This window comes from Microchirus variegatus (genome assembly GCF_963457635.1).
Source record: "Microchirus variegatus genome assembly, chromosome: 21".
Lineage (NCBI taxonomy): Eukaryota > Metazoa > Chordata > Actinopteri > Pleuronectiformes > Soleidae > Microchirus > Microchirus variegatus.
Window position 1 is genome coordinate 7,137,163 of NC_139822.1, and position 12,426 is coordinate 7,149,588.

Here is a 12,426-nt window from a genome sequence, read left to right on the forward strand (position 1 = left end):
TTTGTCTTTAATCATTTAGTCACACTGATAGGAAGCACGATTGCAATAACCCAACAACACGAGTCTTATACAGTATGTTATGTGAATTAAAATATTGTATCAAGTTTGAAATACCCAGGACTGTCCTTTAAAACACATTTAAATGAATTATTCATTAAGATTGAAGTGAATCCAGTCTGGGTGAGACTTTTCCTCACTCTGTCCTCAGCATGTCCAACACGTGTCAAACACTGTGACCTGCCATTCTGTTGCTTGCTTCGACCCCCTGCCACACCCAAGAACACCCTATAGCTTCTCACCATCAGCATTGATAAAGGCAATACCATTCTGGCAGCATCGTCATTTCAGTGTCTGTCTCCAGTGTTTGTGTGTTGTTGTTGTTTTTTTTGACTGATAAGAGTTCTTCTGTGAGACTTAATTTCTCTTTTATGTGTATATGGTGTAAGAAAATGTAAATAAAGCCATGTGTTGGATTTCAGTTTTTCTCTGTCTGAAAAAATCTGGGGGAAAAACCGGGCTGGATTATTTCACAGACAGGAAACTATTTTTGCTTGATTGAAAACAATCAAAAAAATAAATACATAAAACATGTTAATGTTTAGGGGGTTTTTTTGTGCATTATTTCAATATGTCTTGTTTGCCATATTTTGCCACAGATTTTTTTTTTTCGTGTGTTAATCAGTTGAAATTAAACTGTAACCTGAACAGCTACTGAGACAGTACTTACTGGTCAATAATGCCATAGTGGAATTTCCTTCTTTTCACAAATAATCTCCAGAGTCAAGTCATACATGTAATCCTTTAACTCTTGATTTTGAAACTTCCCGTCTGAGTGGACGCTGGCACGAGTTGCTGCCGCTACTCACTGGTAACTTTTAAAGTGTTTTAGGGACAAATGGACTGCACTCAAGCAAGAGTCAATCCATCCATTCTTGGTAACACTAATGGTTCCGGTAAGAACCAGTTTGATCCAGAGAACCAGTTAAAACCCATTTCCTGAATAAAGGGTTTTAAAAGGGTTCTTGGTGGAATCCTCCAAAAGGGTTCAAGGTGGAACCTTTATAAAAAAAAGGTTCTACCAGGAACCAAAAAAGGGTTCTCCTATGAGGACAAGCCGAAGACCCTTATATGGTTCTTCTTAGCACTTTTTATTTCTAAGAGTGAAGGACACACAGGCCTTAATTCAACCCTGCAGATATTAGGGAAAAGTGATGGTCTATGTATAGAATGTAAAATTAAGAAAGATGTTGAGCATGTATTATTGTACTGTACAAAATATAATGTTTGAACAGGAAGTAGAAACAGGAATACACAACATACTGAAATAACAAGGTATACAGAGAAAAATAATTAGTTACTTAAAGAATACAAGATTAATGGAACTAATATAGTCAAATGTATTTACTTATTTATTTTATTTATTATTTTGCTATATTTTTTCTTACAAAAAATTAATGAGAATGTGACCTTGTCTATCCCATGCAGTCCCTTTAACACACTCCTGTACAGTAGGTGGCGGTATACGCAAACAAAAGCTGTAACCCGTCGCCATTAATAAGAAAGAAGAAGAAGAAAAAAGCAAACGTTTCCGCAGTGAGTGGTCACATGACGACGACACGGAAGATAACTGCCGTCTGACAGAGGAGCTGTAACGTTTATTTTGTTTACTCATGTTCGTGCACTGACACGAAACGACACTAACTGTCATGACACCAAAGCGACCCGGACACACAGACAGACAGACAGACAGACAGACAGACAGACAGGCTTTTCTCGAATTAATAGACTGAGAAGAAGCACCTAATGTGGCTGTGAGATCCGCCCAGTGTTTGTTGGAGCTGCAGGATTCAGCGTGTTCAGGTGTTCGCGTGTCGGTGGATTCAGGAGATAACGTCAAAACACGCAGGTAGAGTCTGGAAAGCCTCAGTTACATGGAGTAGTGACCGTGGATGTATTATAAGAACAGGGCTCTCAAGGTTTGAAGTCAGTTCAGAGTGAGATTTCGTCGGGAAGGGCAAGGGGTAGGTGAGGGGTGGATACAGGGGGAAGGGGGCTGACATCTTTGAAACCGACAACATACAAAGATTAATGTATGCATGACCAGGATAAAAAAAAATCTAAAAATTAAATATTAATATTACAACTAAAAGTAACTGCACTGCAAACTGTTATTTCAAAAAAAAAGAGTAAACAACAAAAACGTGTGTGTGTGTGTGTGTGTGTGTGTGTGTGTGTGTGTGTGTGTGTGTGTGTGTGTGTGTGTGTGTGTGTGTGTGTGTGTGTGTGTGTGTGTGTGTGTGTGTGTGTGTGTGTGTGTGTGTGTGTGTGTGTGTGTGATTGTCATCGTGGTAGGAGGCAGCAGGCTGGGAGCACACATCAGAGGAATACCCAAGTATGCCTACATGGAAAGTACTTGCTTGAGAAGTACGACTGGAGTACATACTCACTATAGTGTCCAATTATATTGACATTCATATACAATCACAGTGGGACTTTAATATCAATCTATATGTGGACTGTGGAGCTGTGACCATGTGATGCACTGAGAGCTGCGATCACTTCACCACTGATTCCCGGGAGGCTGTTTGTCTTATCATCTGTTAAATGTGATGAACACACGAATTAGAGTTGAATATAAACATGTTGAGTGAAAGAATCCGGAGTTATAAAACTACTTTAACACGTTGCTATGTTCCTAATAATAATTATACAATTATATAAGGGAAAAACAACATGATTCCTGTAACACATTTAAACTAATAGCCATGGTCAATTAAATAAACCATTTTTATTGATTGTTTTAATCTTTAACTACGTCATTGTACTTTTCAGCTTACTATATTCACTTCACTATAGTTGGTTTTGCATTTATTTACAAATACATGGTTTAAAGCGGACCTAGACAGGAAGTTCCAATTAACCCAGTTTTTTATTGTGTATCTGCGTCATTACCTCGTTTAAGAAGCCCACGAGCGACAGTGTCTTCTGACAGTGTTTGTCTCCTATATGATATATTTAACTGAAATGTCTTATTCAACCAATTATTTATAAAGGAAAATCATGGAAATGTACAGGGGTGCCCAAACTGTTGCATACCACTGTACATGGTGAAGTCAGCATTGATTATGTGAATCTCATATATCCATACTAAACAACCCTATTCAAGAGCATTCATTTAATTGCAGGTTACTTTAGTAAACAGGTGAGTAAAGCACCATATTATTTTTGCGCCTGTATTATCTCCACCATGTTTTTTTTTTGCAGAGATGAGCTTTGGCATGCTGGAGGAAACCTTTTATCACTGCTGCCAGCTCCTGGTGCAGCAGTCACAGCAGCTGAGGGACAACTGGAGCTGGGTGCCTCTCCAGGTGAAGACATATTTGATGTAGAAAAGCCTGTTGCATACCAGATTTTGTTAATAGGATTTTCTGATCTGAGTTCAGGGTTCACATGAGGGCTACTTAAAGAAGACGCAGGTCCGATCAGTTGTTATTAAATTGAGTCCAGAATGGGACCAAGCAGCATCCAGTTCAGACTCTGGGTCACGTGATTCCTGTCACTCCCAGTTTTATCAACAGAAAAAGGTAAATAACTGAGCATTTAATTATCATATAATATTCATTTACATTCGTTGAATGCCTGCAATTAGCCAGTTAACGTTTTCAATTACTTTTTTCTAAAATTACAAGTACATCTTTTGGTAGACCCTCCATCAGCCGCATTTGTGGAATCGTCGGAAACACTGCACCATGTATTTGTGTATATAATGTGCAGTACCAGTCAAACATTTGGACAGCCCTTCTCACTCTATGTTTTTTCTGTTTTCTGTTGTTTGATATGGTCTTCACCAGCCCAGAGAAACAACCTGTGTGCAGCTTTATATCCCAATATATCTCCTATCGGGATATAGCCTAAAAATATCCAGATATTATTATGAGCCCCATTGCTCGTCCTTAATATCAAAATAATGATTTGATCACAGATGACGGCATCAAACCAAGCTGCTGTGCTTAGTGACCTCTCCTGTCTCTTTCCTCACAGTCTGCTCATGTTGCCTCATGTGATGCTGACAGCATCTCAGGTGAAATGAATGATGGTGATGATGGGGTCTGTACAGTTTCTGAAGACAGCGTCCAGGTGCTTCAGTACGAGTATCACATCCTGTACTCCTGCAGCTACAGGAGCCCTGTGCTCTATTTCAGAGTTTTTACGCTGGGTGAGTTACTCACACACGCACACAATTCTTGTGTGACATTCTCAACACTCGTAATGCATTTCCTAACCCTTCCACTTAACCACTTCTTCCCTGACCCTCTTTTTGGCGTCCCTGCTCGAAAATGACATGTCCAAACTAAATAGAGTAAACCTCTGCAGTTACAAGCTCTATGTGGATTATCTTGGTATCAAAATGAAGATAACACTTGTGAGATTCCACCAGAGGTGTAAGTTTCACTGTAGATGCCACTGTGTCAGAGTAAATTTTGCATTGTAAAAATTGCATTTTAAAGCAAATATCACCTTTAAAATATGCAGTAGGAGCTTAAAAACACATGGAGGTCATGTAACAACATGTGGACATGAGTTGTGCAAAGTCTGATGCTGCTGAAATGAAGCAGAGTGAAATTACAGAGGTTTTATTAAAGAGATGTCTGGGCGTTCTCTCTTTTGGCACAGCTTGGCACCATCTGTGTCATTTGAGATTTCTTAGGAACCAAATTGTTCAAAACACATTTAATTGTATTTACATGTCACAACAGATCTAAAAAGAGTTTTGACCAAAAAGTTTTGAAAAAAAAAAAAAAAAGTATGATAACTCGCTGTAAATCGATGCTTCCTGTGCGGTGCGTGATAACAACTCTGTGGCTCTGTAGCGTCTGTGCGTCAGAATCACAAATGCGTGTGAATCACTTCATTAGCGAGTCAAAAGGACATTCGCCCTTCTCTAATCAGAAAGATCTAATGTCACTCTGTAATGATCAATCAGACCGGGATTTGTTCCAATGGAAAGTGTTGTTCTTCATGAGAAGTGGTTTTGTTCCGGTGGAAATAACTTGTTTTGATAAACAGCAAATGTAAGACGACAATTCTGCTTGTATTTCTTGAAAGTCAGTTGTTGTTTTGCTCTTATTTTGAGGCTGGATCCGTGAATCTTGGTCGTAGAGTGATAAAAATGGTACCGTTGGAATCTGTAGATTCTCCGCTGTCCAGTTGACACATGTTTTTTTTGTTTACATAATCACGCTGACGCTCCGGTGCCACTTTTCAATGAGTGCGCTGTGGCGTTTTTTTCCGCTCCTGTTGTTTGATCCATCTGTGTTTTAACTATGTTTCGTGAACATAAGAATGGTTTATATGAGCTTTTAGCTGAGTTTCTGACCTTTCTGTGGGTATGCAGCATGTCTGTGTTCGTTAAAGTTAGACATGGTTTTATGACGCTTATGTTGCTGCGTCTGACGTTGCTCCGGGGGCAACCGTGAGGAAGAGGTTAAGCTCCTTACTCTTTCTTTTGCTGTAGAGCCAGTGTCTGTCCAATGTCCGACTCTATTTTCTGAATTAGAGGGAGGAAATTGACTGTCATAATATTATCCAGCCATGGAGTGAGTTTTATACCAAAATATGTTAGACATGATGGCTGCCATTTAAATTGCCATCCGTGTCTAATATTGGGTGGGCAAAATCTCGACAGAGGCATTGCTTCAGACCTTGGCCAGTTCATTCTATACCCAGAGACACCTGAGAAAGAGTCAATCAAGGTAAGGATATGTGGTATAGTTATCAATGGGCGCCTGGACAGTATCATCGTAAAAAGCCCGTTGAAGTTGTGAGGACCAGCAAAATGTCCTCACAAACAAAGGTTTCAATCAATACTTGTTCTCACAGCCTACATGAGACATGTTAATATACACACACAGGCACTACATACTACTTAAACTGTCTTTGGAATTCATGTTACCTTATTTGATAATTTGCTGATGCTTTTTCCTCACACGTCACAGAGGGGAGGAGCCTATCATTAGAGGATGTGTGGCGCTCCGTTCATCCAAACTTCAGACTCCAACTACAAAACAGTCCTCTCAATACAATCAGTCAGCAGGTGAAACATAGAAAGATGCAGCCATCATCTTGTTATACAGTATACTGTATATGTTACCCTATTGATGTTCTGTTCTCCACTGAATTCTGGTCTGTGTTTGTGTGTCAGGAGCATCCTCTGCTGGGTCAGCCTTTCTTCATGCTCCACCCTTGTAGGACAGAGGAGTTCATGAGGCCTGTGCTGCAGGCAGCTCAGAATCAGCACAGGTACAATCGTTCCTGCATTGACAAACTCACAAAGCATTGCATTCGGTTTATATTAAAACATCAAATCTAAAACATCTACCTGTCAACTTGACCCCCTCCCTAACTCCTTAGTCACTTCCTGTCTACCCTCCTTGTTACCTCTGATAACTGCCATCATTCACTCCTCCCTCACCTCTGGTTCTGTACCGTCCACTCTTAAATCTGCTGCTGTTACACCTATACTTAAGAAACCCAGTTTAGACCCCAGTGACTTTAACAACCTGCGACCGATCTCCAACCTACCATTTATCTCCAAGATTCTGAAAAAAGCAGTGGCTTCACAGATACATGCTCATCTCCATAGCAATAACCTTTATGAACAGTTCCAGTCTGGATTCCGCCCACGTCACAGCACAGAAACGGCCCTCCTTAAAATTACTAATGACCTACTGTTGGCAGCTGACTCCGGACTATTATCCATCCTTATCCTCCTTGATCTGAGTGCAGCCTTCGACACAATCTCCACAACCCTCATCGACAGACTAGCATCTATTGGCATCTCCGACACGCCCTTGGAGTGGTTTAAATCTTTTCTCTCTGGACGCACCCAGTTTATCCAGTTGAAAACCTTCACATCCCAACCATCTCCCCTCTCCTCTGGTGTTCCCCAAGGCTCTGTACTTGGCCCCATCCTGTTCATTATCTATCTCCTCCCCCTTGGTCAGATCTTCCGCAAATTCAATATCCACTTCCACTGTTATGCTGACGACACCCAGCTTTACCTTTCTTCCAAACCCACCTCCACCTTCCCGCCCTCCTCCCTCTGTAACTGTCTACAAGAAATCAAAACCTGGTTCTCTTCCAATTTCCTGAAACTCAACAGTGACAAAACCGAGGTTCTCCTCATAGGTTTCAAATCCACTCTCGCCAACACTCCCAAGTTTCACCATCCCCATCGATAACTCCTCTGTTTGCCAATCCCTACAGGTTAAGAGTCTGGGTGTCGTCCTTGACGACACTCTCTCATTCCAAACCCACATCAATAACACCACTCGGTCTGCCTATTACCACCTACGCAGCATCAACCGTCTCTTCCCATCCCTTACTCCCAACTCCACTGCTATCCTGGTCCACTCCCTGGTCACATCCCGCCTGGACTATTGTAACTCCCTTCTTATTGGTCTTCCCCCTCAAGTCCATTTATAAACTCCAATTGGTTCAGAACTCTGCTGCCCGCATCATCACCAGGATCCCATCTATCAATCACATCACACCTGTTCTGCAACAGCTTCACTGGCTTCCGGTTAAATCCCGCATCGATTTCAAAATTCTGCTTCTCACCTTCAAGGCCATCCATAACCTCTCTCCCCCATACCTCTCTGACCTCCTTCACACCAACACCCCTTCCCGGACACTAAGATCTGGCTCATCTATCAGCCTCATTGTGCCTCCTGCCCCTCTGACCACCATGGGGGCCAGAGCCTTCAGCCGATCTGCCTCCCGCCTCTGGAATATATATATAAAAAAATGATTGAAAAATGCCAACAATCTGGCTACCCTGAAACATTATCCAATGTTGGCTGACTTAGAGGACGTCATTCACCTCTGTTGTTTGATTTTGTCATGCTGCTCCTGCAGGTCGATGACTACAATGCTCAGCCTGTGTACAGACTATATCCAGGTCCACAAAGTATGTTCAGAGTCTACAGAAAAACAAGGATACTGAAAAACTGAACATAGTTTAATAGCGTAGCTCATTACATTTTCTAAGTTGTTTGCCCATCACTGCCTAGTGCTAATGTTTGTGATTGTGTGTCTGTAGGCCAGTGAACTATGTGCTGACATGGCTCAGTGTGGTGGGTCCTTTGCTGGGTCTTGAAGTCCCTCTAAAGTACTTCACCCAGCTCCAGTCTGCAGCCATACCCAGCAGCACCAAGCCAGGCTGAGGCTGAGGCTACAGCTGCTTTGTTTGTTTGTCTCAGCATCACAGCATGGAGGACACTCGACATGGATTCTTGACTATCAACTGCAACTGCCCTGTCAACTGGACATTCAAGTGTCTAGAACAATGGTCACCAACCGTTTTGAGACTGAGAGCTACCAAAACGGTAGAGAATAATATGAGCACTTCCGCGCTTACTCCGGAAGATTATCATGCACACTTAAAACATGCTCAATATTTGTTTTTAATATCAGCAGTTTTTCCACTTTTTTTAAATTCACACAATGATGCATTTGTCTTAGTAAAGCATACAATTTTGTCTTTTGAAATGTACATGTTATTTGAAAATTATTTGTTGCGACGCAACTGACAGGATAGCGGTCTTGGGAGAAAAAAAAAATGACATGTTGACAAAGGATTATAAAAATCGCAAGAAAAATGCACAGATCTAGAGAACAGAAGCCGTAGACAAAACCTCTGTATTGTCAGAATTGTAGAAGGCAGTGAAGCAGGAAACCCGAGCCGATTTGTGGAGGAGTTTTTCTCTGCCGTTCTGTAATTGATAACTGTGAGATTCTGGACAAACTGTTACCTGGGGATTAGGTGTTGGCTGATCGCGGCTTTGACATAAAGGACAGTGTGAGACTTATGTGTGCCGAGGTAAACATCTCTGTGTCTCTCCACACATCCATACCTACACTCTTATAAATTCTTTCAATACTATAAATAATAGGTATCTAAACAATATATAATATATGTATTATATATATATAGTACTTGTGGGACTGTTACAGTGTTAGGAGATTTGACAGCCATAACTGACGGCTGCGGTGCGGAGGCATCTTGTGTCAGCAAAAAGCTCAGGGAGTGCCGATTTTGTCCACATACCGGTCGCTGGCTTCCCTATTACTATTACTATGCTGCTTCTCCTCGTTCACTTGCTGTTTGTTAACGTTCGCGAAGCCATCAACATGGCCGCCACGTCCCAGAATGCAACGCGGTGCCCAAGCCCTATTATAGACCGGGCACACGGGAATCTTGCCCCGAAACCACAGGCCGGAGGGAGACAACGGGCGCTTATTGTGAGGCTGTTGTAGCGCTGTTTGTGCTTTTCTTTAAAGCTCACATAGAGTGGTCCTGTTGCACATAATATGTTAGTTATGGAGGTCTACTTACATACATGAACTTGTTTTTATGGTCAAAAACCTCCTAGTTGCTGTAAACGAGCCGAAAGAAACCTGTCCTTATTGAAGCTCTCGTCAGCCTCGCTGTTTCAGACAGAAATCTCACACCCAGAAGACAGAGTGTGTTGTGGTTGGTCAGCCAGCGAAGACCCTTCTCAACTGTCTTGTGATTGGCCAATACCCGGAAGTGACATAATCAGCACACCAGCTCTCAGAAGAGCAGCGCCCCCCTCTGGAACGGTGGATGCACTGCTACTCATTATCAAAACATTGTTTTCACAGCGTTTAAAAATAGTTTCGTCACGACTCCCCGCCGCAGTCCCTTTTATGACTTTGACCCGGAGTCAGACCCAGAGTCAGAAGACACTGTCGCTCGTGAAACACCTCCACAACGGACGTTATTCTTCTGCTGCGGTTCAATGTACGCAACTGGATGTGCCCGGACTAGTGCCCGGAGCAGGAGGATCTGCTGTTCAGGAGAACCGCTGTTTACGTAACCGGACCGGGTTTTTTCAGAGATCTTGCTGAGCCCGAGATTACAATAAAACACAGCGTTCTCAGCAGTGGCTGAACTGTTTGTTTTGAACCTTCAGGGCTTCTTAAACAAGGTAATGACACAGATACACACAAAATTGGAACTTCCGGTCTAGATCCGCTTTAAATAAACAGACCGCATCAGTTCGACTGTAAGTGCGATAACGAAGCTAAAGGAGCTAACGCAGCTAATGCTCGTTTTAAAAGCCGTTTTAAAAGCAGCCAGCACTAATAATAAATGTTTTTTTAATTCAATTCAATTAAAACAACTACCTTCAATATAGTAATGCGACGCATTTTTTAGTAGTAACGACAACGGCGTTATAATAATGACAAGAGTAATCAATTACAACAGTTTGCATGTTCTCCCCAATGTGAGTTTTCTCTGGGTACTCTGGGACTTCCACAGTCCAAAAACATGCAGAGGTTAATTGATCGTAGAATGTGAGAGTGAATGTTTTTTTGCCCTGTGATGGACTGACAACCTGTCAAGGGTGAACCCTTTTGTGCTGTGCAGCTGGGCTGGGCTCCAGCTCCCCACTACCTGCATGTTGATCATACAGTAGTCGAAAATTAATGAAAAATTAATAAAACATATGATGAGCTAGGACCAATGGATTATTAAGGCAGAAGTAAATATGTTTGTATCTGTCCTTTTTGTCTGCCAAACCCTCTTTATCTCTTATTATGTTGTGTTCTTATACAGAGATAATGGTCAGCAGTTATCATGGGAAGAGTATAGTAAAAGCTCTGAGCACCTGCATGACAGAAAGCTAATTGATAACCGTGACAGGATACAGTCCTTTGGCATAATGCAGCACATTGCATCCGTACACACACACACACACACACACACCAGTCACCAAGGCATTCCAGTCAACACTAGTCTCCTGAGTGTGTGTCTGTCAGGCAGGATAAGCTGTACCATAGGTGAACAGCCCAACATCTTCATTCACTGCCTGTCATAATAATCAGACACACTCCCTCAGTTAGGTCTGTGTGTATTTGTGTTGTATTAGTTGCCTCTTCAGGAGCTGGGGCCCGTTGCACAAAAGTAGGTTTCAGATATCCAGGATAAATAAATGACTGAGCCTGGTTCAATGAATCCAAAACAACGGTGTTCAGGATGTAGTTGGTTGCACAAAGACCAAGCCAGGATGAGCAGACACGGATTCATCAAGCCAGGTGAGACCAATCCTGGATCAGTGCGCGCACACGGCAGATTCTCAGATTCACCGTGACAACTGCGGCATTCTTTTCCTCCTCAGAGGCTGAAATCTGTCATGGAGGCGTACGAGGAAGTGAAAGACCAAATCAAAAAGGAAAAGGAAACACGGCCACGATAATAAACCAACGACAAAAAGCAACCGCCTGAATGCGTGAGTAGTGCAGAAATACACCTCCGCAGGAACCATCACAATCCAAAAAGTGAATTAACATCTCCGAAAAACGTAGTTGAAATTGTGAGTGAAAATGTGTAAATGTCACTTCCTTTAGATTGTAAAATACACTTTGTGTGTGCACGCGTGTGTATGGGGGGCCTTGTAGGCCTTTTTTTTTTACCTCACACAAACACAGTTTTACCTATTTACCTTTATCTCTTACATACTCTCTTTTACTTTTTCCAAATACTTTTTTGGGACACATCTTTCAAGGATGGGATGGATTTCTCTCTTCTGCCTCTCTCTGACATGTTGCCTCATGTCTTCCCTGAGGAGGTCGCTCAGTTCACCGTCCCTGTCCCTCTTCCTTCCAACTTCCTAGAATCTAAAACACTGAACGGACATCAAACTATACATACTACATACTGTATCGTTACTTAATATTTCTTTTTTAAGTTGTCTTCTTTTCTTTCTTTTTTTTTGGCCTGCAAGGGAGTTACATTTTCCTGCAGGTCCAGAAAAGTACTATTCAGAGACAAAAGACAACAGGAGATATAATTTGGCACAATAATGACGCCATTGCTCTACAGTCTAATAAATCACCAGGAGAGGATGAATTTTATAAACAATTTAAGGATGTACGTATTCCTCGTGACGCTAGAGAGCACAGACACTAATGACTAGGGATGCACGCATAAAGACGAGAACACAATTTTTATTTTGAGCAATTTGTGTCTTTCCTCAAGTCAGCAAAATTGCTAACAGCAAAGTCAATAAACTAAACTAAAATTAAAACGGCATAGTAGAAACCGCCAACCTGGTGAAGACAATGTTATATCTGTCTTTTTTGCTCATCTTGTTTTTGATAGCGTATGCCTTCATTTCTATTTTTGGCCTGTTATTTCGACTCTTGATGGAGCAACTGTAATGCCTCCTGTGGATTAATAAAGTATTCTAATTCTGATGTAATCTGCAATCACAACACTTTCAGAAGAATGCAAAACACGCAATCAGGTTTATAAATCGACTATTAGTTTTGCACAGTGATGAAATTATGTCCAAATTAGTTAATTAATTATTTTTAATAGATATTCTCTGCAGATAT

At 41.6% G+C, this 12,426-nt stretch overlaps 1 protein-coding gene across 1 annotated transcript; it reads left to right on the plus strand.

The window, feature by feature from the left end:
• Positions 1–1,680: 1,680 nt before the first annotated feature.
• atg10 (ATG10 autophagy related 10 homolog) lies at positions 1,681–8,812 on the plus strand. Its single transcript, XM_083907860.1, has 7 exons — positions 1,681–1,906; positions 3,265–3,368; positions 3,444–3,584; positions 4,042–4,216; positions 5,997–6,094; positions 6,203–6,300; positions 8,102–8,812. Exons 2-7 carry the CDS (start codon positions 3,267–3,269, stop codon positions 8,223–8,225), a joined length of 738 nt encoding a protein of 245 aa, XP_083763986.1. The 5' UTR covers positions 1,681–1,906; positions 3,265–3,266; the 3' UTR covers positions 8,226–8,812.
• Positions 8,813–12,426: the final 3,614 nt, after the last annotated feature.

Bases quoted from the DNA above. Each gene is read 5' to 3' on its own strand.
- atg10 (XM_083907860.1), top strand. From the start codon at position 3,267: ATGAGCTTTGGCATGCTGGAGGAAACCTTTTATCACTGCTGCCAGCTC. The intron at 4,217-5,996 runs GTGAGTTACTCA...CACACGTCACAG, and splicing joins TTTCAGAGTTTTTACGCTGG to AGGGGAGGAGCCTATCATTA. The intron at 6,301-8,101 runs GTACAATCGTTC...GTGTGTCTGTAG, and splicing joins GCAGCTCAGAATCAGCACAG to GCCAGTGAACTATGTGCTGA.